Source organism: Sardina pilchardus, chromosome 10, assembly GCF_963854185.1.
Source record: "Sardina pilchardus chromosome 10, fSarPil1.1, whole genome shotgun sequence".
In the NCBI taxonomy this organism is placed as follows: Eukaryota; Metazoa; Chordata; class Actinopteri; order Clupeiformes; family Clupeidae; genus Sardina; species Sardina pilchardus.
In genome coordinates, this window is record NC_085003.1 from 31,948,690 (window position 1) to 31,976,189 (window position 27,500).

The following is a 27,500-nucleotide window of genomic DNA, read 5'->3' on the forward strand; positions in this document are numbered from 1 at the left end:
TGAAATGGGCGTGGCTATACTTTAAACATCTGGACACAAATTAGCCTAAATGACAACAATTATTAAACGTTCTAAAGACATCAATTATTTTCAGTCGGCGCCCTCTGGCGATGCAGTAGTAGTACTACGCCACCGTCGCAACATCCCGAATTCTTTTTACGACAATCAATGGCATCACTTGCACAGACAGCGCTTACCAAATCTCGGAGTATTTACACACGCTGCTCATTTTTCGATTTCTGACATCCTGCATGGCGATGCCAGGCGATGCCAACAGGACTGTTTTCGTCGGAAATGTGGATCCTCTGGTAAAGGAGGAGATTCTATACGAGCTTTTTCTGCAGGTAGGTAACCCTCCATCTTCAAACTCCTGCTGCTGCTGCTGCCACATTGCTAGTCATTCAACCCAAGAGTAGCTTCGTAATGACATGTAACTTTTATACATGGAAAAGCTCAATGTTAAGTTATGTGGCGTTTAGGGCATATGGGGAGGAGGCCTGTTCGGTTTGTGGTGCACCGATTCGGTTGGGCGAGGAGCTGCCTTTTTGGTTGTAACATTTGTGGCCTGTTCTAAAGTGTTTATCATTAGTTTGTGGATGTTACAATGTATTAACTACAGAGACACTTCAGTAGGCCTACCGATTTGAAACAAATGTAACGAGTAATGGTTGTAGTTTGCGTGCTTATTTTCCACAGTTCTGAGTTCAGCATAATCATCAAAACGCTCGTCATCACTTTATCCAGATTACAACCTCTTTCTTCCAAGCAAAATATTCTCTTTGGTTATTAGTATGGTGTTGAATAATAGATCAATACACTGACATGACACCCTCTTCTCTTTAATTAAGCAGGAGATAGCACTGGGGTGTCAAGTTATGTGTAATCTAGATATAAATAAGGTTATATGGTGTGAGCCAACCCTTTTCCTTATGCATTATGTTTCTGTGGTAGAAACCATATGAGTATGTGCTGACTGATTCACCATATCTCTTGTGTCTTCTAGGCTGGCCCGGTGAGGAAGGTGACGATGGCTAGAGACCGTGAAGGCCGTCGTAGGCCGTTTGGTTTCGTGCTGTACAAGCATGCTGAGGCTGTGCCTTACGCTATCGCCCTCCTCAACGGGATCTCTCTGTACGGGAGGCCCCTCAAACTGGACTTCAGCACAGGTGAGCCACAGCACAGCTTAGCACAGCTTAGCAAGTGCCTCCTCTCTTGAGTAGCTGAGCGACACTAAGGCGGAAGTCTTGTCAGAAGTCCAGTTTAATTCACCTGCTGGAATCGGTTACATGACCAGCTCTGGATGTAGGCTCAGCAGCAGATTGCCCTCTGTCCATGCCAATAGTTGTTGCACTGTTTGCATTCTCATGATTTTTCTGATGATTTTATCCTAAAAAAAAAGTTGAGTTCTGAAAGACTGTTGGCAGAGATGTGAAAGTCTGGCTGCAGAAAACAATAGTCCTGCCACATTTTTGTTCCAACCATTCACTTAATCAGCTGATCCTTATCAACACAACTCTTAAGCCATGTAAATTTAAGCTAATCAGTGAAATCACTTGTATTAAGGTGGAACAGGTAGAACCAATACATGGCAGGACTTTTATTTTCTGAGGCCGGACTTTTACATCTCTGACTGTTGGCTTGTAGTACCTGGGGAAAAGAATCTTGAAAGATGTTTCTCCGTGCAGGTGTTTCTGAATGAACTTTTCACGGTCTGCCTGTTGTTTACATCCTTAAACATCTAAAGATAGAGTGCTGCACCGCTTGATGAATATCTTTTTCCCATGGTGTCCTTCTTCTACCCTCTCTGTCTAGGAAGCTCCCAGGACCCTTGGGGTAGCTTTGGATCTCCAGGCTCTGAGGATAGAGGACCTAACATAGTCAGGTGGGATCTGTCTCTTCTGCATGGTCTCATATCTGCCTGGAACGTCTTTGGCTGTGGTGTAAAGTGCAAAACAAGCAAAGTGTGTCTATTTGCTCCCATCCACATTAACACTGATGAATCAATTCACTCAGGTCCAAAAGACCCACAAAGACCCATTCCAACTGCTGCTTAGCTTGGCTAATTTGCCACATAGCTAGTTGATGAAGGTGGGGAGATATTTTGAGTCAGTCCACATTGCCAAGTGATGCAAAATCCAAAGTTGACAAAACCCCAAGTCTGAAAAGTGATAGCGAACCTGGCCACAACTTCAGAGAATAGCCTACAAATGGTGTACTATGCTTAATTGTTAAAGTGAGAGGATTCTCAGAAAATGGTCTCCCCCACACCCCACAGGTGCTTGGAACCGAAATGGTTGAGAACCCTTCTAGAATGCTTTTCATCGCTCTGTTTTTCTGTCTGCCTCCCTGTATCTACTCTGAATGCTGCTGTGCAGTGTATTCCTGGTTTGTTGTCTGCCTGCTCAAGCAAAAAAAGAAACACTAGAGGGCGCATGTTTAACATATTACCTTGCCATGTTCCACGTGTCAATATAAAATGTGTGTGTGTGTGTGTTCCTTGCAGGAGAGTGTGTCCCCAGGAATCTCCCATCTTTAACTTCAGTGGCTTTAATCCCCAAGGCGACTGCAGATCTCAAGACCAGATCACCAGGGGAAACGCAGTAGGACACTCGCTACCAAATAGTCTGTGTACGTGCTGTGTATTTAGCAATATTTGTTAGCAAATCATTATGTGTGTGTGTGTGTTTGTGTGTGTGTGTGTGTTCTAGGTATGTATTTGGCCTCCCTGTCAGCTACCCCCTCTCACCCCTCTACCCCAACAAGTTGCCCCCAACCTTTTCCCTGGACTCTTCAGTTCCTCCACCCCTCTGTCGCCCTGGGTTGGACCTTTCTGGACCCCACCTCTGACTCCTCTGCCCCCCCCAGCACCCCCTCCACAGGAGAGGGAGGAAGCACCGCCAACCCCAAAAGAGCGAGAGATTGAAAGAGAGAGGGAGTGTGAGAACCCCCCAGTGTCCGTGAAGGAGAGAGAGAGGGGTCGGGAGAGGCTCCCAGTGCCTCTACATTCAAAGGCTCAGGAGGAGGAGAGAGCGAAGGAAGCCAAGCGGCGCAAACACAAGAGGATGAGAAGTAGGAGACACCGGCATCAGAGCAGACACAAGATATGAGGCTCTCTCTCTGTCTCACGCGCACACACACACACACACACACACACACACTCGCGCTACATACGGTGCCACACATTTACAGACACATATACAGACACACACTCGTGTGTATAGATGACCATGTGCAAAAACAGGCAGAGGCACAAACCTGGGATCCTTAGCTCTTTCCATATCATGCTGAGTGTCCTATGCCCAACGTGTAGCCAGCTATGGGCTGCTCTGCATCATCTGAAAGACTTCCTCACAGTGATTCAGCACTTTATCAAATATGATAGCACGTGATGGAAGAGAGAAAGAGAGACATAAAAACGTTGTTTTGAGAATACGGCGTCCTTTAAATGATACCTTTTGTTTTTGTTTGGGATTCATTTCTTTTGAATATGTATATCTAATATGTCCCCCTGGTGAGGGCCAGAAACAATATTTATATTTACAATTATTTGTAAGCAGATTCAAAGATAAGGCCACGAGCAGCTCCAGGGTGCACCGTTCCCACCCTAGAGGACCTGATTAATACTACAGTCTGCTTTCTGTGAAACGATTGAATTCAGCCGTACGTGCTTTATCCTTTCATTCGAAATCCAGTTTTCAACTGCAGTTGACTTCTGGGTTGATGTTGTTCTTTATTATATTGTTCATATGATTAATTCATATTATATTTATACTATTGTACTTTTTGATGTCTGTTGTTTATCCATTTATATTCAACTTTTATGTTGTTTACAGCCTAATCTGCACATTGCCTTAAAATAAACGCACATACAGATTAAACTCTTTGTGGTCCAAGCAGAAGTCAATGAGGACACAGAAGTTGAGTGCTGCTAATTTGTAGATGCTAAATGTTTGAAAGCTGTGTATTTGATGTGTGGTGTTTGCCTTTCACTCATCACCTGTACCTAAACAGAGTGTACTTGTGTACTTGGCTAAGAGTCTTGCATAACTGTGAAGCCAATGCTCTTTCTAGTGTTTCTAACAGTGTACATATTTTGAAGTGATCTTTGATTATTAGACCAAAATATATGAATAGAAAAATACTCAAAAAAACTACTTTGTGTGTATTCTGACAATTTTATATAGCCCACTTCACCTACAGTAGTTGTCAGCATATTAAGCCACATTTAAAATGTTGATTCAAATGACTATGCAGTATGGTTTTGATAATTCTGTCAGTTAGTGTGACTAATGACAAAATTCCATTACATCTAATCTTTTCTGGTAAACAGTTGAACTCTGACCACTGATATGGGATTACAGTGTTCTGTAGTAAAGCCTTAAAACTCAGTAAATCATTTATTTTGGACTGTATTTCAATATTGATTATAAATGATTAGATGAATGATTATTATTCTAAACTCAAATTGTAGGGAACTCCCACGAACGCTCAAGGGAAGCCCTGTGTTGCTATGATAACCTTTTTATTTAGCGGCACACGCCACTTTCCCTGGGTAAGGAGGATTGAAGTGACCATGTACATAAGCAGTCACTGTCCAAACTCTGCCCAGGGGTGAGGGGCTGAAGACTACTTCACACTGTGTACTTGATGAGTGTGAATGACATACAACAAATGCGAGAGAAACAATGCAATGGTTGTGTGCTATTCTCCACTCGTCCACCCAATCAAAAGGGGCTGTGGCTGCATTGTCATTAACATGCAGGAGCGATAAATCTCTAATAAGTGCCTGTTTACTGCTCCATAAACTTTACTGCTGTGTACGTGTGTGCGTGTGTGTTTGTGTGCGTGACCAGATAAATACTGCACATGCAGTGCCCCCTACCACTTTCACGGAGGTGAGCTCAACTCAGGACTGAAGGATTCAGTTTCTATTTTATTCAGAAGAGTGCAGGGACACCACCAATTGAAAGATGCAGGTGGTTATTGCTGAGGTAATATTGACTGGTCGCAATTAAGATTAAAGGGCATTTATTGATAAAATCATACACAGAGAGTACCAGTGGACCTTCAAAGAAACAAGCAGGGAGAGAGGAGTGTGTTTGTGGACCCCCAACTAAGAGGAGAGCTTGTGAGTGTTTAAGTGTGTGTGAGGGAGAGAGAGAGTCATGTCAAGACGGAGGGGCCGTTTGTCTTCTCTGGAGGTGCTGCTGTCTGTGGTGGTGGTGCTACTGCTGGTGGTGTGTGTGGCCCTCGCCGTGGTGTCCTGGCTGGCCCTCAGTCCTGAAGGTTAGAACACACACACACACACACACACACACACAAATTCCTCTCTTTTCTTTCTATGCAGGTAGGTATTACTATATAAGGTACGTGTTTGATGTGTACAGCTTTTTCTCACTGACTTTTAAGGCAATTTCTTGCTTAATTTTAGATTTAATGATTTTTTGTTTGTTTGTTTAATATGATAAGCAATTTTCGCACCTATTACCGTCCATCACCTGCAGAGGGTTCTCTTGAGTCTTTAGTCTAACCACAGGCCCGAACAACAATGATGAAGTTAAAGTGCTCATGAGAGTGACTGAGGGATTTATGTCTTGCAGCGCTCACGGATGAGCCAGCGCAGTCCGAGATGAGTGGGAGTCTGACCATCACCAAAGGTGTGGATTTTACCCCGGAGCTCCTTGACAGCAGTAGCACACAGTTCAAGGCTCTGGCCTATGACACCAAGAAGCTGGTAAGGGGGGCTACACTGGCATAGACTTGCTCTGCTCACTAACAGCTACCATTAGGATGATGATGATAATGATGATAAGCTTTATTTGTATCACCTGTCCTGCATACACAGAAAGCAGCTTAAAGTGCTTTTACATTTGAAACATATAACACAAAGTAATACAATGTAACACGTAACACAATAACACATTCCTCTTCATTGCTGTGGTCGTTCATGATCCAATCAGCAACATCTCAGAAAAGGGATGATCAGGTAATGGGTTTTTATTTATTGGAATGTAGACCAGCAGCAGTTGCAAAGTGACATTTCTAATTTCTAATTTTCAGATATCCGAGGCCTTCAGTCAAAGCTCCCTCAAAGATCAATACGTGGGGTGTGACATTCAGAGCTTCAGGTGAGATAACTGAGACTCCCTAATTCTTGACTGATCAGATAAGGTATGGATTAGGAGTTAATGACTGGTTAGCAATACAACTTGGTGTACATTTCTGTATGTCGATCCCCCAGGATTGGCTGGTATGCAGTAGAAATTAACTGTAAGAGGATGAATGTAGACTCTCCTCTGTAATGGCCTCCCTTCTCTTGTGCCCCTCAGGCAGGGCAGTGTAGTGGTGACCTTTGCCCTCTCTCTGTGGGGAGTGGTTGGGACCACCGAGGCTCAGGAGCAACTGGTGAAGAGCCTGCAAAGTGGGGGGGTTGACATGGGGGTGCTGGTCGTGGACCCCGACTCTGTGACAATCTCAGGTAGGATTGTGCCCCACCAGGCCACCACCACGTCTGTTTCCTCTTACTGAGAGATCTACCCTCTTCTAGTTTTCTGTGCTGGTGGCTACAAATAACTGGAGTTGAATTGTGGAGAGTCTTTCATCTGACCCCTTAATCTTACAATCTGAAGTTAAAGTTGACGGATATCAAGCAGCCACTTTTATCCAAAGCGACACAGACACAATGGCAGGAACTAAATCAGGGTCAACCGGGGTCAGTCAGTGGTGTTGCCTCTCCTCCACCATGTCCATTTTCTGTTTCACACAATGCAATACATGTGTTTTGGTTGCCACACAGAGAAACCGGACCTTACTACGGCCAGACCAAGCAGCACCCCATCTTTGACCACTACTCCAGGTATGGAGACCTCATAATAGCAACTGTAGCCTACTGTACTGTATGTTTTGACAAAAGTCAGTAGATCAGTCAAGATCAATCGTGATGGCAGGAACTGAACCAGGCTCAACTGGGGTCTGTCAGAAGTGTTGTCTTTGCTCCACCATGCCTATTTGTATGAGAAGTCTGTTTCACACAATGAGATGCAATACATAGTGTTTTGGTTGCCACACAGAGAAACCGGACCTTACTACTGCCAGACCCAGCAGCACCCCATCTTTGACCACTACTCCAGGTATGGAGACCTCATAGCAACTGTAGCCTCCTGTGTGTCTTGACAAAAGTCAGTAGATCAGTTAAGATCAATCGTGTGTGTGTGTGTGTGTGTGTGTGTGTGTGTGTGTGTGTGTGTGTGTGTGTGTGTGTGTGTGTGTGTGTGTGTGTGTGTGTGTGTGTGTGTGTGTGTGTGTGTGTGTGTGTGTGTGTGTGTGTGTTCAGTTCCATGTCCTGAGGGTGAGCGGATGTGTGGGGATGGTAAGACCTGTGTGGCGCTGGCCCTGTGGTGTGACGGGGTGAAGGACTGTCCTGATGGGAGCGATGAGGATGCCAAGCTCTGTGGTGAGACTTTTCTGTCCTTTTTCCCTGTCTTCTATCTCCTCTTTCTATATTTTCAGTGTTCTGTCTGTTCTCTTGTGTCGATGGGGAGTTGTTCTCCCAGTTCCATGTGCTTGTTTTAGAGGTCTGGGTTCTCAGCCATAGTTGTTCATATCACCATAGATGCTGTCTTGTTTCCACAGCAACACCCTGTGATGGGCAGTTTGTCCTGCAGGGTCCAGCAGGATCCTTCCAGTCAGAGAACTTTCCCCTGCCGTACGAGAACGAGAGAGAGTGTCGCTGGATCATACGGTATAGTGGCACACACACACACACACACACACACATACATTTATCACATATACCTACAATACATACGATTATCGTATCTTAGCTCTCCTTGTCTGACAATACCAGAAATCATCCATCATCACCTATCGTCTCCAGTGCTGTTGTTGTTGTCTCCAGTGTTGTTGTTGTTGTTGTTGTCTCTAATGTTGTAGTCTTCAATCATCCATGTCCATCGTCCACTTTCCACCTTCCATACTATACTGTCCATTACAAATGTGTCCCTCCATGTAAACAATGCCAACAGTGCTGCTTCCGTGTCTGCTTGTGTAGGGTGGAGGAGGGACTGTCCATAAAGGTGGACTTCCAGGCATTCCACACTGAGCAGGACACTGATGTTCTGACCCTGTATGAGGGAATCGGACCAAAGAAAATGTCAACATGTGAGTGTGCAGCCCAAATTATCTTCACAAATTCATGTATTCGGGTAGGACCAAGCTTTCTAGGACCAAGAGTTCTTGGCTGCACTTCGCATAGAAAAATCTTTTATGGCACAGGCACGTTTTGGACGACTTTGATCAGAATAGCCACTACTGCTTTGTTTTTGTTCAAGACACTACTGCAGGCAACCCAACTGACCGCATACATCGGAATATGAACGGAATTCACCATCCCTTTTAATTCCAATTAAAATTCTAGGATTAGCAGAATCAGCAGTTTTATTCCAATCAAAGTGTGTATGTGTAATTTCTAATCTGATTTAGAGCCATTATTCTTATTCTAATTGGATTAGAATTGTCCATGTCAACCCACCAAGTGAATGTCCTTGTGTGCGTCTCAGACGCTCTATCAGGTTCCATCCCTCCAGGGCCCCTATGGCTGATGTCGGACGAGGCCACTGCGGTCTTCTTCACGGACTATGGTAACACCCTCCCTGGCTTCAACGCCACCTTCAGAGCCCAGGACCTCAGCACTCTCTCCAGTGAGTACTCATCATGGTCCATCATAGCATGAGGGCGCCCTATAGGGATGGAAATGTAGGAGATAGGACAGGAGAGGCCTCTGGAGTGGCCCTAAGCATGGTCTGCTGTGGCTATTGTGTCTGTATTGCAACAGATGCAGGGTCAGACCAGGGTCACATCCAGGCCAAATCAGTTAAGGTGGAATGCAATATTTCATTCTTTCATCTTGTAAAACCATTTGCATCATATTAGTTCATTTTCCAGATTTTTTTCACGCAGACATGTGGTCTTCTGACACAATGTCCCCTCTTCTGTGTCAACTCCATGGTGACGAATGACGATGCTTTCCTTTCTCAGACGAACAGAAGGTCCGTTGCTCTTTCGAGGATGGCATGTGTTTCTGGAGGCAGGAGCCTGAGGATGACGGGGACTGGATCCGGGTCCAAGGGCCCACATTCCCCCCCTCCACCGGCCCCAGCGCTGACCACACCCTGGGGAACGCGTCAGGTGAGGCTAGCTATCTCTGGGGAACGCGTCAGGTGAGGCTAGCTATCTCTGGGGAACGTGTCAGGTGAGGCTAGCTATCTCTGGGGAACGCGTCAGGTGAGGCTAGCTATCTTTGGGGAAGGCGTCAAGTGAAGCTGACTATATCTGGGAAAGGCGTCAAGTGAAGCTAGCTATCTTTGGGGAAGGCGTCAAGTGAAGCTGGCTATATCTGGGAAAGGCGTCAAGTGAAGCTAGCTATCTTTGGGGAAGGCGTCAAGTGAAGCTGGCTATATCTGGGAAAGGCGTCAAGTGAAGCTAGCTATCTTTGGGGAAGGCGTCAAGTGAAGCTGGCTATATCTGGGAAAGGCGTCAAGTGAAGCTGGCTATATCTGGGCTTTGTACATCTGAAAAGTGGCTGTAATGCAGGTATGGCAGCTATGACAAGCTGGTGATAGGAAGCACAATGTGGAATTGACAATGAAGCTGTCAATTCTTGTGTTTGTAGGTTTTACACAATAACATTATCTTTATAATTCAAATTGCAATGTGCATTATAATGCCTTTTAGACCAATACCTTCTTGAAAGGAAGCTTTAAACTCAAATGTGTGCTTTGCAGTGGCTTTAGACCAATATTAAAAGGGGAGGGCCCTGAACATTTAAAGGTTGACTGAAATTAAGGTTTGTTCATTCAGAGATATTTTCATAAATTTGACAGTGGATGTTTTAATGACAGGCTTCTACGTGGTGACACCATCAGGTTTTGGTAACTGGGAGAGGAGCTACAGACTGCACAGTCTTCCCCTTACACCCTCCAAAGAGCCTCTGTGTCTTAGCTTCTGGTCAGTGCAGTGTGTGTGTGTGTGTGTATGTGGGTATATATGTTTGCTTATGTGTTAGCAGTTTCTTTTATGCATGTATGTGAGCGTTGTGTTTGTGTGTTTGCATTGATATATGTTTTTCGTGGGTTTTGTTTGGTTTGGTTTGATGTGTGTGCCAGATGGTGTGTGTCAAAGTTCTTGATGTGCTGATGCTGTTTGCAGGTACCACATGTACGGACAGGATGTGAGCAGGCTGAGTATTTGGGTGAAGAACGGGTCCACTTCCTATGAGCTCTTCCACAAGGAGGATAATTATGGAGACCACTGGAACTATGGCCAGATCAGTCTCAACGTCAACTCAAACATCACAGTAAGCAGAGGCCACAGACAAACAGACACAAATACACACACACACACACACACACACATTATTATCAAATTATCATATGAAAACACATTCACCTGCTATGGGTAATACTATACAAACAGTTGTAATTTGTTTAACCAGCACATGAATGTGACATTTGATTGGAATCTTCTGTTTGGTTGCCAGGTGGTCTTTGAGGCCTGGAAAAGAACAAGCAGAGGAAATGACATAGCTCTGGATGACATCAGCCTCAGCAACGGAATATGTGAAGGAGGTCCACCTGAGCCCACTCCAGTGCCGACCCCAACCACTCCACCACCCATACCACGTATGTCGAGTCTCTCTCTTTTTCTTTCTTTCTCTCTTTCTTTCTCTCTCTCTTTCTCTCTCACTGTAAGGAACATCTCACAACATGTTTCAACTGTTCTGTGAGATGCTTTACAGAATCCTTCATGGCTTTTTGACTGTAGCGTGTGAGTGTGTGTGTGTGTGTGTGTGTGTTGGTGTCTGTTTGTGTGTTTTACAGCTGACTGTGGGGGCCCCTATGACCTGTGGGAGCCCAACTCTACATTCTGCTCTCCAAACTACCCACATGGCTACGGGAACAAGGCCTCCTGTGAGTACTGAAGCCTTCTGTTCCACTACCACTACTGCACCACACCTACAAGGATTTGCTTTTAGTAAGTAAGTGTACGTATGAGCTAACCTTAATAAAGAAATGTTTAAAAAAGTATGAGCTAACCAGACGTCTCTTATTAGCACTGAAGCCTTCTGTTACTTCTGCTACTAGTGTAGCATGCTACAAGGAGGTGAATGTAAAGTACAATAAGGTAACTAAGTATTTAGCAGGTACAGAGCGACATAATCTGCAACTTCAGGTACTGAACTCGGGCCAAACGATTGTCAGGTGACAACCCTACCGCTCTTGTACTGTTAAACTACGAGCCACATGCATACAGACACACACTCACTCACTAGACACTCGCAGTTATGGCAACAGAGCCCTCTCTAAGCTTGCTCACTCTCGCTCACATACACTAATGATCAGTGTGGTGAGGAATGCTTCCAGGCTCAGCGATGTACAGGACAAACATGACGTGACACATTCTCTGTTCCGTCTGCCTCAGGTGTTTGGAACCTGCATGCTCAGGAAGGACGGAACATCCAGCTGCACTTTTTTGCAGATTTTGCCCTTGAGAGCAGTTATGACATCATGGAGGTCAGAGATGGACCAGAGCCTAAGTCGTCTGTACTGCTGGGTAAGGAGCTCTCTCTATCTCAATCTCTCTCCTCTGTGTGTGTTAATGCGAGTGGGTATGCATATGTATATGTATAGGTGTGGTAATCTGTGTGTGTTTCTATCTGTGTGTAGCCTACCTATCTCGGTGTATGTGTGTTGTGTAACTTGTGTTTGTTTTCTATATGTTCTCTTAATTAGAACTTTTTTTGAGGTTATCTGTCCCTACGCCCCCACAGGTGTCTTCACTGGGGAACGTAGCTTCCCGGATGTCTTCTCAACCACCAATCAAATCACTGTGATGCTGTTCACGGACAGCTCGGGAAATGACCGAGGTTTCTGCGCCAACTTCACCTCTGGCATCCGACTGGGCCAGCCAGGTGAGACAGACAGTGCTGATCATCTTAACGGACTTGTTTATTCACCAAGTCAAATAACATCACTTTCACATCATTCAACGATGGGATTATTTTGAAAGGTGTCCTGTCAATTAGGCTAGGCCTACACTCTTTGTCTGAAAAGTTTTTGGTGAATTTTCTACTGCCTTTACGTAGACTACTTGTGTGTTCTGCAAATACATGCCCATGCCCTCTTGTTACTGACATTGGCCGCGTTTCCCAGATTCGTTAAGAAGCTCTTAAATGCTAAGATGATCTTAGCGCTCTTGCAAGCACCAGGGGCCGTATTACAGAAACGTCCTATTTTTCTGTAATACGGCCCCAGCTGTCTAAGCTCTTAACGCTGTGAAAGAAGAACGTGTTTCCCAGAGTCGCTCTTAGCTTAAGAAGTTCTTTCACTAAGAAGAAAACGTAAGATCGAGCTGACCCACTTTGAACATTAGGGCCTACATCCTCCTCTTTTTTGAAATAATATAACAATGCTCTATGTTTCAATGTGCTCATAGCTGTGGACCACTAGCGCAAGAAAACTTGGCTAATAATAGAGAAAAAAACTGTTATTAAATTACACGTTTAGGTTTTCCACACACATCTGCATGTGAGTGTAGGCTATAGGCCTACATGTAACGTCCTGCACACTATAATTTATTGCTGCAATGTCCGGGTGTTTTACCTGAAAGTCTGGCACTGTTGTTTACAGTATGTGGGAGTATCGTGTCCACGTTTCTGAGGAGACCAGGTAACAAGTGGGAAATTGGCGGCGAAACATGTTGTGCTGAAAGTAGCCTAGTGAGAAGCACGTGCGTCAGGGCGCACATTATGCACACGTCATGAACCTACGCTTAGATAAATTACTTAAAATTACAAATTGCCTTGGACTTTTTGTTGCTAGGTTTGACACCCTCATTTCAATGCAAAATGGAAAATGATCCACACAATACATAGTTGAAAAGGAAACCAAAGTAGTTTATTGAAGCGGCTCCGGCTTTATGGGCGTCTGCATCACCTGCAATGAAGGATGATTGATAATGAAATTGAACGGGATACATTGCGGATTGATTCTATTGCAGATAACAATAGAAATGCCCCATACCTGAATCCTGGGGAGGAATGATTGGAATCGAGATGGAGGGACTGCGCCTCGGCAAGCATCAGCTGTCTCCGGTGCAGCTCCAACCTCTCCTGCTTTATCCGGACCATCTCTTCCTGCAGGGCATTTTGTCTTTGGAGTTGATCCTCTATCCCCCGCAGCACCACCAGCTTCTCCCTCTCCAGGCGCACCAGCGTCTCGCTGCAGGCGCAGGTAGTTATAGCGGGCCGCCCGGTTAAGCCTCCCCATATGCGGACACCGGGCCCTGCAACTGCTGCTTGGCGCACGGGGACAGGGCACGGATGTGGGGGGTCGTCATCTCCTGGGGGCGTGGATGTCCCTGCTCCGCTTCCGGATTGCTCCTCGTCATTCTCACTTTCTAAGAGGCCGTCGTCCCCCTCAACAACAACAACATTAATGCCTTCAGAGGCCGTCTTCCCCATGATGGAAAGGACTTTCTCCTCATCGGGAGTGAGGGTCGTCCCACCCGATGCTCCACCATCCGTGCCCATGGAATCCCTCATCAGCTTCTCACTCTTCTTTTTTGTTAGGCTCTGGAACTCTTGCCACTTCTTCCTCACAGCAACCCAGTCACGCAGGCCACATGGGCTGTAGGGGGACATACTCTCGGCTATCGCCTGCCAAACACGGTTTTTCACCTCGATGTTTTTTTGCTCCCTTGTTCCACCGAATAAAACATCACGGTACTGCAACACCTCGTCCACTAAGACGGTCACCTCCTCCGCGGTAAACGACGGTGCCCGCTTCTTTCTTTTGCTGCGGGTTTCTTCCATTCTTACATGTGTGTTCTTGCATCTTAGCTCTCCTTCTTGGCTAAACCCTTCTTAGCGCTCCTTCTTAGCCAACCCCCTTCTTACCCAACCCCTTCTTAGCCAGCCCCTTCTTAAGAGCCTTCTTAAATCCTTAAGGGAAACGCAGCCATTGAAAACAACTATTTGTAGCAGGGCTTTTTTCAAAGCGATCCCTGCCTATCATTTGGTAGGAATAACATACTATACTGTAACTGGTCAAATGTGAGGATCAGTCTGCCTGGCAGATCACCAGCTCCTGTTCTTGTGTTTTAAAGAGCCTTGTCCATCTGGAGCATTCCAGTGTAGCTCTGGGGAGTGTGTCTCTAGCAGCCGTGTGTGTAATGGCGTGCGGGACTGTCCTGATTCCTCTGACGAAACCCAGTGCGGTGAGTGTGTGTGTGTGTGTGTGTGTGTGTGTGTGTGTGTGTGTGTGTGTGTGTGTGTGTGTGTGTGTGTGTTTGTGGCATATGTACATCTGTTTGTGTGTGTATGTGTTATGTAATATGGTCACATAACACACAGGTATCTGTGTGGAGGTTTACAGTTATGTTGTGTAGGCCTACATCTATTGTAGGTCTGTATTTAATTCTGTATTTATAAGTACTCCTGTATTGTTTCTATATTTAGAAGTATTGCGTTGTTTCTGTATTTACAAGTATTGTATTGTATTGTATTGTTTCTGTATAATACTGTATTTATAAGTACTGTATTGTATTACCTGTGATCCGTCTAGTCCACCTGCTGCCGGTGAGCTCTGTGAACAGTACAGGTGAGGCCAGACTGCAAGTTCAAGTGAACACCAGCCGGTACACTGCATGTGCTCAGAACTGGACATCAGAGCTGGCTCAGTACTTCTGCCGCTACCTGGGCTACAGGTGAGAATGTGTGTCTGTGTGTGTGTGTCTTGAAATGGAAGATGATATATTTGTGTAAGAGACATTTTCTAAGTTAAATGTATCTTGCTATTCTAGCAAACAGTGGCTTATTATGGGTACTGGCAAAACCTTTGTGATGATAAGTGCTTGGGTCTGTGCGTGCGTGCGTGTGTGTGTGTGTGTGTGTGTGTGCGTGTGTTTGTGTGTGTGTGTGTGTGTGTGTGTGTGCGTGTGTGTGTGTGTGTGTGTGTGTGTGTGTGTGTGTGTGTGTGTGTGTGTGTGTGTGTGTGTGTGTGTGTGTGTGTGTGTGTGTGTGTGTGTTTGTCTGTGTGTGTGGCAGGTCAGGAGATGCCAGCTCTGTGTTAGCCAGAGAGGAGGACTCTCAGTTTATCTCCATTTCGCTGAGGCCTGATGGTAGTCCACACCTGGAGCCCAGGTGAGTCAACACAGGATGTGATGTCACTTTGGACAAAAGCATCTGCTAAGTACTATGAACATAAACATAAACTGTAAACACAAACAATGGTTTACATTTGTCTGCTTCGAGCTGAAGAATGAATAAATCTCTCAAGGATGCACATGAAATAGGTTTTTTCAGACATACACACAGGAAAGGTGCTGTAGGGAGGTGTCAGGACCACTTGGCTCAAAGTAGAGCGGACATTGGGGAGACCACACTGAACGTAATGTTTTAAGTGAATTATGTTTATTAACGAATAAACATCACAAAGTCAGTAAATGGGAAGCTAACCAATAGTGTCATGCATATTAGTATATATTAGTATAAAGTAAAAAATGAGAGAGAGCGGACAAGAAGGCCCTGATTTTGAGCACCCTCCCATAAGCGCACCAATTAGCCCTTTTCACGGTGATGTCAGACGAAGTTGCTGGGTGTCCTCCGGCATGTCCAGCCGCCCAATACTACAGAAGAAGAAGAATCCACAGGTGTATACAATCAAGCACCATGCAGTCTGCATTAATAATCAAGGTGCTTGATTGTATACACCTGTGGATTCTTCTTCTTCTGTAGTATTTGGCGGCTGGACATGCCGGAGGACACCCAGCAACGCTGGGTCAACGTCTGACATCACGTGAAAAGGGCTAATTAGGCCGGCACGGCCCACTGTGACAGCTCCACCTAGAGGCCACACAGACACAATAGCAGCAGACACTGCAGGCCTGGGAGAGACACAACCAGCATGGCATAGCCGGGCGTGACCTCGAGAATCTCCCACAGTGACCATTTACACAGTTGTCTGGCGGGCGGCGGGCGCAAACATACCGTATGTTGGAATATGGAATTAAGGCTCTTGGGTCACACTTTACTTGAAGTTATCTACACAAGAGAGACATGACACTGTCATGAACGCATCATAAACATGTGTCATGACAGTGTCTTGTCACTGTTACGTAAATACCCTCAAGTAGATTGTTACTGGCTATTGTTTATGGCACATCATACTCTACCAGAGCAACCTTCATGAATATTTTACTGGGATTATCAAACAAGCACTCTGAAAACACTTTATACGGCTATACACCACATATATTTATATTTTGTGGTTTTGAAAGACTCTTTCAAAAATGTCTTCTTTACACCAGGCATATTATGAGTTGATTCACATACATAGTTTTACTGAAACATAATGGATTTTAATCTGTCGGTCAGATCAGAATAAACCCTTTGTTCTACTTTTGCAGAGATGCATGCCCAGAGAATGTGGTTGTGGCTTTGAGCTGCAATAACCAACGTGAGTACAAGAGATTTCTGTTAGCAGCACAGAACATTTTAAGTCATAAATAATAAGTAACATCATCACTATAAGTTCATTTTTAAGTTGCAGTATGTGAGTTTGTTGTCAGAAAGGACTTGTTGATCTATGGTAACAAAACAAATGTGAAGTAACACTGAAAATGGCAATTATTCCTTATTCCTTACTGATTTCAGCTTGTGGCGTACGTAAGATCTCCAACAAAACCAGATCTGGCCCCTGGGATGATGGAGAGATGAGAGAAAAAGAGAGAGAACAGATAGAGGAGAGGACGGAAGAGAAGAATAGCAAGGTGGTGGGTGGAGAGGACGCTGTGAAGGGGGCGTGGCCTTGGGTGGTGTCTCTTAGCTGGACGGGTCGTCATGTGTGCGGAGCGTCACTGATTGACAAGGAGTGGCTGCTTACGGCTGCACACTGTGTTTTCGGGTAAGGGTTCTGTGGGAAGGGGTGTGTGTGTGTGTGTGTGTGTGTGTGTGTGTGTGTGTGTGTGTGTGTGTGTGTGTGTGTGTGTGTGTGTGTGTGTGTGTGTGTGTGTGTGTGTGAGACACTTGATAATCTCTATAAATACAGTCTTTGGTGGTGTATAGACAGACGCTTAATAACCGGTAAAAAAATGTCTTTGTTGGATGTTCTTCCCTCTGATTCAACGTTATGAAACTCTGTTAAGACATGTTTCAGTTTCAGTCCCCTCTGTCTCCTCCTCACCTCTCCAGTAAGAATGTGCACCTGTCTAACTGGGTCGCTGTGCTGGGCCTCCACTCCCAGTATGGGATGGACAACCAGGACCGGCAGAACCTCCAGGTGGACCAGATCATCATGAATGAACACTACAACCGGCGGACCAAACAGGCAGACATCGCACTCATGCACCTGAAGACACCTGCCAACTTCACAGGTGTTTACCACTCACACAGTTCAACTACTTCTTTAAAACAAACTCACTAAACAGTAATACACAGTTTTTACATTGGTTGGTTTAGCAGATGTTTTTAAGTGAATTGGAGTATGTTTGTCATCAGTATGTATGTATGCACTATATCAAATGTTTTCACAGCTCAACCCCATGTGTGTGTGTGTGTGTGTGTGTGTGTGTGTGTGTGTGTGTGTGTGTGTGTTTACGTATGTATTCAGTTTATGAAATGATTCTATTATTCCAGACTATGTGCAGCCTGTGTGTCTACCGCACAAGCAGCAGCAGTTTGAGTCTGGCAGGAAGTGTGTCATCGCTGGCTGGGGGCGGCTGGAGGAAGGAGGTGAGCAGACCAGTCACATGACTGGGCCAGTCTAGTCCAGTCAAACCAAATGTATTCATAGAATACGTTTACAGTATGACCAACATGTAGTTGAGGTGATAAACAGTTGGGTTTGTGTGTGTGTTTGAGTGTTTTTATTGATAACTGTGTGTGTGTGTGTGTGTGCGTATACATGCGTGCTGTACCTCCAACAAAGAGTGCAAGAAACAGTGGAACAACAAAAAACATACCAAAACACTGTCCCCTCCTGCAAGACCAGACTGTTATGTCTGTGACATATTAAACACATCTCCTCGGTTTCTGTTTCAGGTTCTGTTATGTCTGTGATCTATTCAACACATCTCCTCGGTTCTGTGTCAGGTTCTGTTATGTCTGTGATCTATTAAACACATCTCCTCGGTTCTGTGTCAGGTTCTGTTATGTCTGTGATCTATTCAACACATCTCCTCGGTTCTGTGTCAGGTTCTGTTATGTCTGTGATCTATTAAACACATCTTCTCGGTTCTGTCTCAGGTTCTGTTATGTCCGTGACATATTAAACACATCTCCTCGGTTCTGTCTCAGGTTCTGTTATGTCTGTGATCTATTAAACACATCTCCTCGGTTCTGTGTCAGGTTCTGTTATGTCTGTGATCTATTAAACACATCTTCTCGGTTCTGTCTCAGGTTCTGTTATGTCCGTGATCTATTCAACACATCTCCTCGGTTCTGTCTCAGGTTCTGTTATGTCCGTGACATATTAAACACATCTCCTCGGTTCTGTCTTAGGTTCTGTGGCTGATGTTCTGCAGCAGGCGGTGGTACCACTAGTGGACTGGGCCCAGTGTCAAGAGTGGCTGCCGGAGTACAACCTCACGGCCCAGATGGTGTGCGCCGGGTTCCCTGAAGGAGGCGTGGACACCTGCCAGGTATCGCCACACCTGCCTCTAAAACCACTGGGTTCTGTCAAGGGCCTAGAGCCAGTGGTGTTTATTAATGGTGCTGTTGAAATAAATGCAGAATTAACACAGAATATAGAATGCGTAGCTATAATTTAAGGCCGTCGCTCACCAGACACGTACAGTACGCGGCGCGGCGCAACAAGAAAAAAATGAGAACCGCACAGGGATAGAAAACTGTCCTAAAATCCTGCGCGTCAAGCCCACACCTCTGAACGGCGTGTCCGGTGGGCGCCAGCCTTAACTGTTCTTGTGTACAAGTAATGGTGCATATTACTAAGAGTACTGATAATGCAATAATGTATATGCCATAATTAGCACTTCCTTGAGAGATACATATAGATAGTAGTAATATTATTCAATAACTGACTCTTACTTCTTACTGTGAAGTGAGACTAAATTTGTCTACCAAATACACTTACATTATTGTAACAGCTGTTTGTGCGCTCCTCTCTGAGAGTGTGCTCTCTTTTTCAGGGTGACTCTGGGGGCCCTCTTATGTGCGAGGAGGAGGACGGCGGGTGGGTACTGGTGGGGGCCACCTCGTTTGGGGTGGGGTGCGCGCGCCCCGAGAGACCCTCAGTGTACGCTCGAGTGAGCGAATTCATTGACTGGGTGGTGGAGATACGGCGTCAACACTCGCACTGGGAGGGATGGAGGAACAGACTGGACAAGTAAGATCCAAGACTGCACTGCAGCACTCCGAAATCATCAACTATTCACTGTGTGGTGGTACAACACACAATGACTAGTAAACTGAACGCTGCACTTAAAGAGCTCGGGACAGAAACATATCAGAACCAACAGAAGAGCAGGAGCTACAATCTGAGCACCACAGTTAGGGATGAAGATGAAGGTCGATACCAAGCCTGGCCAACACTACAGTGTGTAAACACTGAGGACTAACACACTGCACTGGAAGTGAAGATTACACACTGATGCAAACACTGCACTAGATAAAATGGAGTTAGGCAATAAAATGTGAAGACTAACTCAACAGTGCAATGGAAAGACAAGAGATCCAGACTCAGGACTGACCGCCGTAGATTAACGACTGACGCATAAACATGAAAGGCCACAGACACATCACCATATGACCTTCTTTTGTAATGGGAAAATCAGCAGACAGATCTGTGATCAAGATGATTGTACTTTAATTTTGTGACATATGTAAATGTATATTAAATAAATCAATGATAAACTATTAACCACAAGCAGTATGTTCAGAACTTATCATAGAGGCTTCAGGACGGAACTCAATGTGAAAGGTAAATAGTTTAGCCTAGTAGTTGTACAGATGCACACATTAGCTTGGCCTGTATCGATGTGTGGTTCAAGTGCCTTAACCGGCAACAGTTCACTTCTAAAAAAAAAACAACCCAATGCCAAGGATCCAATGTTTATAAAAATGATTTAATACTTACGACAATGTTAGTTACTGTCTTGCTCAAATACAACCGAGGTGCAGCCACAAGCAGCCCCATATCAAGATTTGTGATCATACACACATTAGTATATCAGCTTCAGTGTTAAGGCAAGGCGTGGCCACACCAGTCCCGTCACTGGAAGAGTGAGGAAGGATGTCCTGCCACACACTTCATGTTAAATGTTCCTGGATACTACTGTGCACCTACTAGTCAACAAATGACTAAGCAGTTAAATTCCATTATTACAAGATGTAGTTGGACTTACTGTACTTCCAGTTGGTTTGGTACACTGTAAAGATGATACTTAATACACACAGTGGAGTTAGATCTCCCACGGGAAAAGTTATCTCCCACATTATCTCCGTTACCTTCCTCATCGTTCACATTACGAGACAAACTTGTGCTCTCACTTGTGCTGATGACAGATCCAGAACCAGATTCCACATCAGACTTCGGTTCTTGATAACGACAGTGATGCCTGCATTCAGTCCAGCTTCTATCAACTTCATTACGTTCAATCAGTCTTCACTCAGTGTCCCGTCATCCACCATTTCTTAACTGTAAACCACCAGAATTGTTCATCCTTCTCTTTCAATGGCTTGTGGTCTTAGCTGGTGGGGGTGGAGGTGCTCTGCTCATCACTGGTTCCTTGCTCCTGCTCTTGTTCTCCATGGCCTGTAGGTTGTGTGGTGGTGGAGTCAGTGGTGGTTACTTGCAGTGCTGCCGCCCTGCTGGCCAAACGTTGCATCACCAGCTCGGCGGCGCTGCACAGGCTATGCTGAAGGGGGTCGGAGGGAAGAGGGCAGAGACAACTGGTCTGAGTTATGGAATGTTAATTTAAAAATCCTGTGAACAGGTATTATTTACCTTTAAAGTATGCATTTTATTGAGATATTGAGAAGTGAAAATTGTAAAGCATTCAGTTTTAAAAGACCTAAAGAATGATTAAAGTCATTTGTCAAAGTCATTCTTTATAAAAACACAAATGTTATCATTCTTTACACACACATAAACTTAAACATTATTACTCTTTATAAACACACAAACTTAAAATGTTATTATTCCTGGCGTATCTAACTCACTCTGCGGAACATGTTACCTGTAATTTGTGCAGGCCCTGGAGAACATATTACCTGTATTACTGTATGTGCAGGCCCTTGAGAACGTATTACCTGTATTATGCTCAGGCCCTTGAGAACGTTTTACCTGTAATATGTGCAGGCCTTTTTTACGTGTTACCTATAATATGTGCGGGTCCTTGAGCATGTATTACCTGTAATATGTGCGGGTCCTTGAGCATGTATTACCTGTAATATGTGCAGGCCCTTGAGCATGTGTTACCTGTAATATGTGCAGGCCCTTGAGCATGTGTTACCTGTAATATGTGCAGGCCCTTGAGCATGTGTTACCTGTAATATGTGCAGGCCCTTGAGCATGTGTTACCTGTAATATGTGCAGGCCCTTGAGCATGTGTTACCTGTAATATGTGCAGGCCCTTGAGCATGTGTTGCCTGTAATATGTGCAGGCCCTTGAGCATGTGTTACCTGTAATATGTGCGGGTCCTTGAGCATGTGTTACCTGTAATATGTGCAGGCCCTTGAGCATGTGTTACCTGTAATATGTGCAGGCCCTTGAGCATGTGTTACCTGTAATATGTGCGGGCCCTTGAGCATGTGTTACCTGTAATATGTGCAGGCCCTTGAGAGTGAGCACAGCCAGCTCCTTCAGGCCGTCTCCCGTCAGGTCCAAGTAGATGACGGACAGCAGAGGGCTCTTGAAGCTCCGCCTCCACACTAACCGGAAGTCGCCTGCCACGCCGGGCATCGGCTGGAGAAATTTGTAGCACAGCAGCTCCTGATATATACAGAAACAAGGGTTTTCGTTAAAGGTACTATTTGAGATGACACTTTTTGCCTAACTCGGCAAACTGCTCTTCAAGGCCTTATACACTGTCCTGACTCAAGAAATAAACAGGTGGCTCGGACACCTCTCGCCATAAACGTGCACTGTGTACATTTCACACGTACAACTGTGGTTGTCATAGTACGGAAAACTGTGGCCTTGTAGCAATGAAATGTGTTTCAGACTGTGCAAGATTCAAAATTGTTTTCATGCTTTCTACTTTAGCACCTAGCAGGTCTTCAACTTATACTTACAAATATATATGTATATATATACATAAATTATATCAATTCCTAACCTGGCGCATTCAAAACCCTCTAATCATCCCCCAGGCTCATTCATTTCCTCACTCTCCACTTCAAGCTAGTGTGTGATAAGCATTCTGGCACATAATTGCTGCCGTGCATCACCCAGTTGGGTGCTACACATTGGTGGGTTCAAGGTCCCAGCAGCTTAAGACACCACACACTACAATGTAATCAGGATGATAAAATAACAAATCAATTAAAATGTATTTATTTAATTGATTAAAAAGAACAGTAAAATATACTAAAGATAAAAATACTAATACAAGGATCCACATGACTGTATTTATGACAAATGGGCCCCACCCACCAATGAGAAGTGGCCCTGCCCAGTCATACCTGTCCGTAAGTTCCCAGAAGAACCTCTTTCTGTCCGTCAAAGTCCAGGTCGATGACGAGTGCACAAAGCACAGCGTCACATTGGTCACTTTCAGCTAAACAGCAGGGCTTGCTCATACCACACACCTCCACATCCCTAACACACACACACACACACACACACACACACACACACACACACACACACACACACACAATAAAAGTGAGGTCTGTGTGTTTATGTGAAATTGAAGCATGTATGTGAGGATTCCTGACCTGTACACCACTGCCGTCTCAATAGTGCTGGTGACCAGCAGATTGTAGCCTTCAATCTGCTCCTCTACAAAGAATATGCATGCAAGAGTAGTTAATCCAAGATCCCTTTGTCTACTCACATATGAATACACACACACAATGAGTACACACACGACCACACACAATCTCTCTCTCTCTCTCTCATGGAATTTAGCAGATAACTAGCAGTTGTGCACTTGCCCCAACTCACACAAGCATGTGACCAATCAAAACACATTCGTTACTACACCCCATCCCTCTAGCACTCTCAAACACATACGGACACTCACCCGTGCTGTCTGAAGCCTGGTGTGTCCGGAGAGGGAAGAGTAGCACTGTGGAGATAGGGCTGTCCTGCTGTAGCCTCCAGCTCTGCAAAACCTCTGGGGGGCCACAAAGCACACAGGAGATTAGCAGATTGATTCTCTCTGCTAGGCTCTGTTCTAGTCAGTAAACAGAATGGTAATAGTTCATGGTAGCTGCAACAGGACATTTTTTTTCTAAAACTTCTATCAGTAGCTGTTGTTGCTCAGACAATTTACATAAAGAAATATGATTATGAAATTATGATTTTTTTTAAAGCAGAAGTGAACCAGAGGACAGAATGGTGTGTCCTCACCAGGGCCCTCCTGCTTGACCAGAGCCAATCCCACGCAGCCATTTTGGCAGCCAAATGCAGAGAGCCGCCGCCCTCCGGGAATACTCAACATGTCCAGCCAGAGCACACTGGACAGAGCAGAGGAGAAAAGAGAAGAGAATACAGTTACATGTTACATATACATTATATGGTCATTACAAGTTAACCTTTAAAAGGGTGGGTTTTGAACATTCTAACACAAGATTCCATTCCGCAACAATTCAACATTCTAAAATTCTATGTTGAATTCAATGAACCCAGACATTCTTTAGAATGTTAATTTTCCAACACTCCAAACACACCGGTGTGACGGTACACTCTTAAGGGGAGACAAACTCCAACCCGCCCACCGACCATCTAAAACGTCTTTCTTTCATTCTCAATCATTCATAGTTCAGTTCTCTATTTCCTCAATGTTTTGGCTCAGGGTCATACTTGCTTGGCAGTCCCTGCAGCTCAGGGAAAAGCTTCTCCACAGGCTGCTCTTCAAACTGATGGAGAGAGGCGTTCTGACAGAGAGATGGCAAAATCACAAGTCAAACCCAAACCCCACCAGTGATTCACAGGGACAAGACATGAAGCATACCATATCATCAACCGTGGTGAACTATTGATGAACCACAAGCCTTACACATTACAGAACATAAAGAAAGTCTTTCCCTTATGGATAGAGAGAGAGAGAGACTCACTTCTTTGTAGAGATGTATGCACTGGTCATTGCCACTGAGCAGAAACACAGTTTCACTGCATCCATCTTTGCACTGAACTCTACAGAAGAGAAACAGAATTCCACGGATCACTCACATCATACTGGGCTGACACCAAACATATTACCCATATCATCCACAATTGCTGAAATAATGGGGGAGAAGTAGTCTGTCGAGCATCTTAGCAATACAAATACATCCAAACACAGAGAGCTTACCACTTCTACTGTATTTTGGTGCTGCATGAAGCATACTCACTCTGTACTGGATGATGAAGCATACTCATTCTGTACTGAAAAGCATACTCACTCTGTGTGGTACAGCTGGAAAGGAGTAAACTGCAGCTCCAGATTCAGACAGCTTTCTGCCGAACAAAAAGGATCAGTAGGCCTATAGTCAATCACATGATGAGGAACAAGCAAAATAGGTGGAGGCATACAAGCATGATTCACACACAATAGTATCCAGGTTCAAGTTGGACCCTGGCTCGTATAGCCACACACACAAACACATCACTCACGGGCAATAGATTCCAGGTTGAACTCAGACCCTGGCTCATAGTCACAGTAGATGTTGAGGAAGGGTGTGGCCTTGTCCCCTGAATCCTTGAAGGAAAGCCAGAGGTCAGGATGAGGTGGGAAAGGGTGCGCTAGAGAGACTGAGAGGGCATCTTAAGGCCCGACTACCATTTACTAACAGGCCTACTTGAGGGAAAATAGAAAGACAACAGAGAGCCTCTAGTCTAAATACAATCCTCCATCGGCTACTTCTGGGAAAGAGGTGCAGTTAGATGGGACATGTAGGCCTACCTTGATAAAAGTGATCCCAACTACTAGCCCCCTGCTTGGATGGGACTTATTGAAGGCGTCAATTGATACGATTTCTGCATCAACTGCAAGGTAGCAAAGGCAACAGTCAGTAAACGAATCATGGCCATTAACATACCAAAAACAGACACAATCGGACAGCAGCAAATAGTGGACAAAAGATGATAACTATGTTTTGTAGATTTCAAACAAGAGCGGCAAATTAACACTTGTTAAATGTTACGAATGTGATTATTGGTAGGAGACCACTAGAGGTGCCTCTATCTGGCTAGCCTCCAAGTCCAGTGTAGCCTGCAGGGAATTTGCAAACTGCTTGTGCTGTTGTTTTCACCTGGAATGTAAGTAAACTGTACTTCCTTGGCGACAGGTCGTATTTTCTGTTGGAGATCCTGATATCTGAAACAAACCACTTTCCCCTTTAAAGTAGCGGCCAATAGTTCTTGTTCCCCCGCCTGACAGAGTCCATACATGTTACTCTGTGACACAAAGCGACTAAAACTGTCCTCCACAAACGGACAAGGACCTTCTACGTCGGGTAGCATGTTTTAATCGGACGTTCAACCTACTAAAACCTAATGAATGTTCTTCGAACAGAGACACATCGAGTGTACTTGTTTATGTGCGACAATCGCTCGTATGGAAGCTTCACTCAAAACATCCTGGTTGTAGTTTTACGTCATAGATCTGAACAAATCAGCTGAGACGCTTTGAGAAACGTAATACGCTATTTGAGCTAAACGAATCACTGAAAACAAACCATAGACATTATATAAATATGTATTGTGTCATATATCTCTAAATTTGTATATGTTTGTCACCATCAACATTTCAGCACCTCAAGTAATCGTATGTGTAATCTGCCAGTTTTCTTTATATTTTGTTGGTGTTCCACATGCTCAGATCACTTTGAAATCCACTAGAGGGCGCAGTCATCATTTAGGCTTGAGCTCACATGGATTTTTCCCCCCTCATGGGGAATATATTCTTTCCATGACAAGTTTACCCCTTTACATTTACAATACATATATATTTTTAGTCACATTTTTTTTTTAAAAAAAGGAAAACAAATCAAATCATGCATTTACCATTCTTACCCCCTCGCCCATAACTCTTCACAGAAGACCTGTACGTCATCATGACTTGACTGCTCAGAATAGGCTGTGCACTGATGTGCTTCAGCATCACTAGGTTAAAGGTGAATGACAACCTGAAGAGCTGCTGTGTAAGAATAAAAGAATAGCCATTGCTCTTACCCCATTTTCTACTTGATCCTGAACTGTTATTCTATGTTCAGATGTTAGATAAATTGATGTCACTGTCTGGCGACAGGGACAATTTTATTAACATATGACTATATATGTTATCCAACCTTAAACCAGGAGTATCTGGGAGTAATTTTCAGTATTTTTGTTCATGTTATATAGTGTGTCTCCTTCAAAATTTCAGACGTGTCCCTTGTCCTGCAATCTGATTCAGTGGGTTAAGAGCATTCACCACACAGCACAGATCCACACGGAAATGTCTCAGTGAGCATTTAAAATAAGTATTCCTGTCAGAATGTTATTCTGCCTCATTAATTTATGTTATTTTTCTTACATATATATTAATATATAGGACATTATGGACACATTGAGTATATATTCGCACTTTAGGCTTCTGCATGCTGTCTTTATAAGGTCTGCGTTTGTGTTTTAATGGTGAACTTGTGTGCGTGTGTTAAGTGTGTTTATATGCATGTCTTTGTGAGAGTCTATGTAAGTGCATTTACCCTGTTCATGTGAATGAATGGGTTTTAGGAGTGTTGGTGTGTCTATGGGAATAGATAAGAGCTTGACGGAGGGCATGAGTGTTTTTATGTGCGTATTTCTGTTTGTGTGTGGGTGGCTATGTACGTGCTTGTTTGGATGTTGGATGGTTTGGATGGTTCTGCACACATTTTTTGTGTTGCGTGTGTTTGTGTTTGTGTGGGTCAGTGCTTGTGCGTATCTGCATACACATTTGTGTGTGTTTCTTGGGTGTCTGTTTGTGTAGGCGTGTGCCTATGTGCTCAAGTGTGTGTGTTGGAGTGCATGTGTGCATATTTGTGTGTGTGTGTGTGTGTCTTTGTGTGTGCATGTACGCACATTCGTGAGTGTATGTGTGTGTGTGTGTGTGTGTGTGTGTGTGTGTGTGTGTGTGTGTGTGTGTGTGTGTGTGTGTGTGTGTGTGTAGTCCTGCCCTGCCACAGGGATTATGTGTGTGTGGCTGATTGGTCCTGACAGTGGTCTGTGTATTACTGGCTGGCGCACAGATTAACACAACCCTTTTTAGACTGCCTAATCTGGATTATCTGACACAGTGTGCCAGCGATGACGCC

The 27,500-nt window shown here is 44.6% G+C and overlaps 4 protein-coding genes across 5 annotated transcripts; 2 read left to right on the forward strand and 2 right to left on the reverse strand.

The window, feature by feature from the left end:
• Positions 1 to 179: 179 nt before the first annotated feature.
• On the forward strand, positions 180 to 3,930 carry rbm11 (RNA binding motif protein 11). The gene is made up of 5 exons (XM_062547780.1): positions 180 to 344; positions 1,004 to 1,166; positions 1,813 to 1,882; positions 2,504 to 2,600; positions 2,709 to 3,930. The coding sequence occupies exons 1-5, from the start codon at positions 252 to 254 to the stop codon at positions 3,105 to 3,107; spliced, it is 822 nt and encodes a 273-aa protein (XP_062403764.1). The 5' UTR covers positions 180 to 251; the 3' UTR covers positions 3,108 to 3,930.
• Positions 3,931 to 5,629: 1,699 nt separating this feature from the next.
• tmprss15 (transmembrane serine protease 15) lies at positions 5,630 to 19,912 on the forward strand. The gene is made up of 25 exons (XM_062546519.1): positions 5,630 to 5,734; positions 6,061 to 6,128; positions 6,330 to 6,509; positions 6,797 to 6,856; positions 7,071 to 7,152; positions 7,375 to 7,453; positions 7,633 to 7,741; positions 8,051 to 8,160; positions 8,559 to 8,699; positions 9,037 to 9,186; positions 9,900 to 10,005; positions 10,207 to 10,354; positions 10,538 to 10,679; positions 10,878 to 10,967; positions 11,479 to 11,610; positions 11,828 to 11,968; positions 14,164 to 14,274; positions 14,622 to 14,763; positions 15,104 to 15,199; positions 16,465 to 16,514; positions 16,712 to 16,961; positions 17,249 to 17,430; positions 17,693 to 17,788; positions 18,557 to 18,696; positions 19,204 to 19,912. The coding sequence occupies exons 1-25, from the start codon at positions 5,630 to 5,632 to the stop codon at positions 19,402 to 19,404; spliced, it is 3,111 nt and encodes a 1,036-aa protein (XP_062402503.1). The 3' UTR covers positions 19,405 to 19,912.
• Positions 12,936 to 13,963, reverse strand: LOC134094593 (myb-related transcription factor, partner of profilin-like). Its single transcript, XM_062548184.1, has 2 exons — positions 13,080 to 13,963; positions 12,936 to 12,992 (listed from the first exon to the last, which is right to left on the reverse strand). The coding sequence occupies exons 1-2, from the start codon at positions 13,868 to 13,870 to the stop codon at positions 12,989 to 12,991; spliced, it is 795 nt and encodes a 264-aa protein (XP_062404168.1). The 5' UTR covers positions 13,871 to 13,963; the 3' UTR covers positions 12,936 to 12,988.
• A 213-nt stretch (positions 19,913 to 20,125) lies between the features above and the next one.
• kptn (kaptin (actin binding protein)) lies at positions 20,126 to 25,789 on the reverse strand. 2 transcript variants are annotated; one of them, XM_062548211.1, is made up of 12 exons: positions 25,476 to 25,789; positions 25,127 to 25,209; positions 24,838 to 24,922; positions 24,627 to 24,681; positions 24,300 to 24,378; positions 24,046 to 24,119; positions 23,593 to 23,699; positions 23,264 to 23,356; positions 22,956 to 23,019; positions 22,701 to 22,836; positions 21,835 to 22,008; positions 20,126 to 20,926 (listed from the first exon to the last, which is right to left on the reverse strand). In XM_062548211.1, exons 1-12 carry the CDS (start codon positions 25,684 to 25,686, stop codon positions 20,852 to 20,854), a joined length of 1,236 nt encoding a protein of 411 aa, XP_062404195.1. In that variant the 5' UTR covers positions 25,687 to 25,789; the 3' UTR covers positions 20,126 to 20,851. The 2 variants fall into 2 exon arrangements, with proteins under 2 accessions (XP_062404195.1, XP_062404194.1); XM_062548210.1 differs by having other exon boundaries at positions 20,126 to 20,931.
• Between the last annotated feature and the right edge of the window lie 1,711 nt (positions 25,790 to 27,500).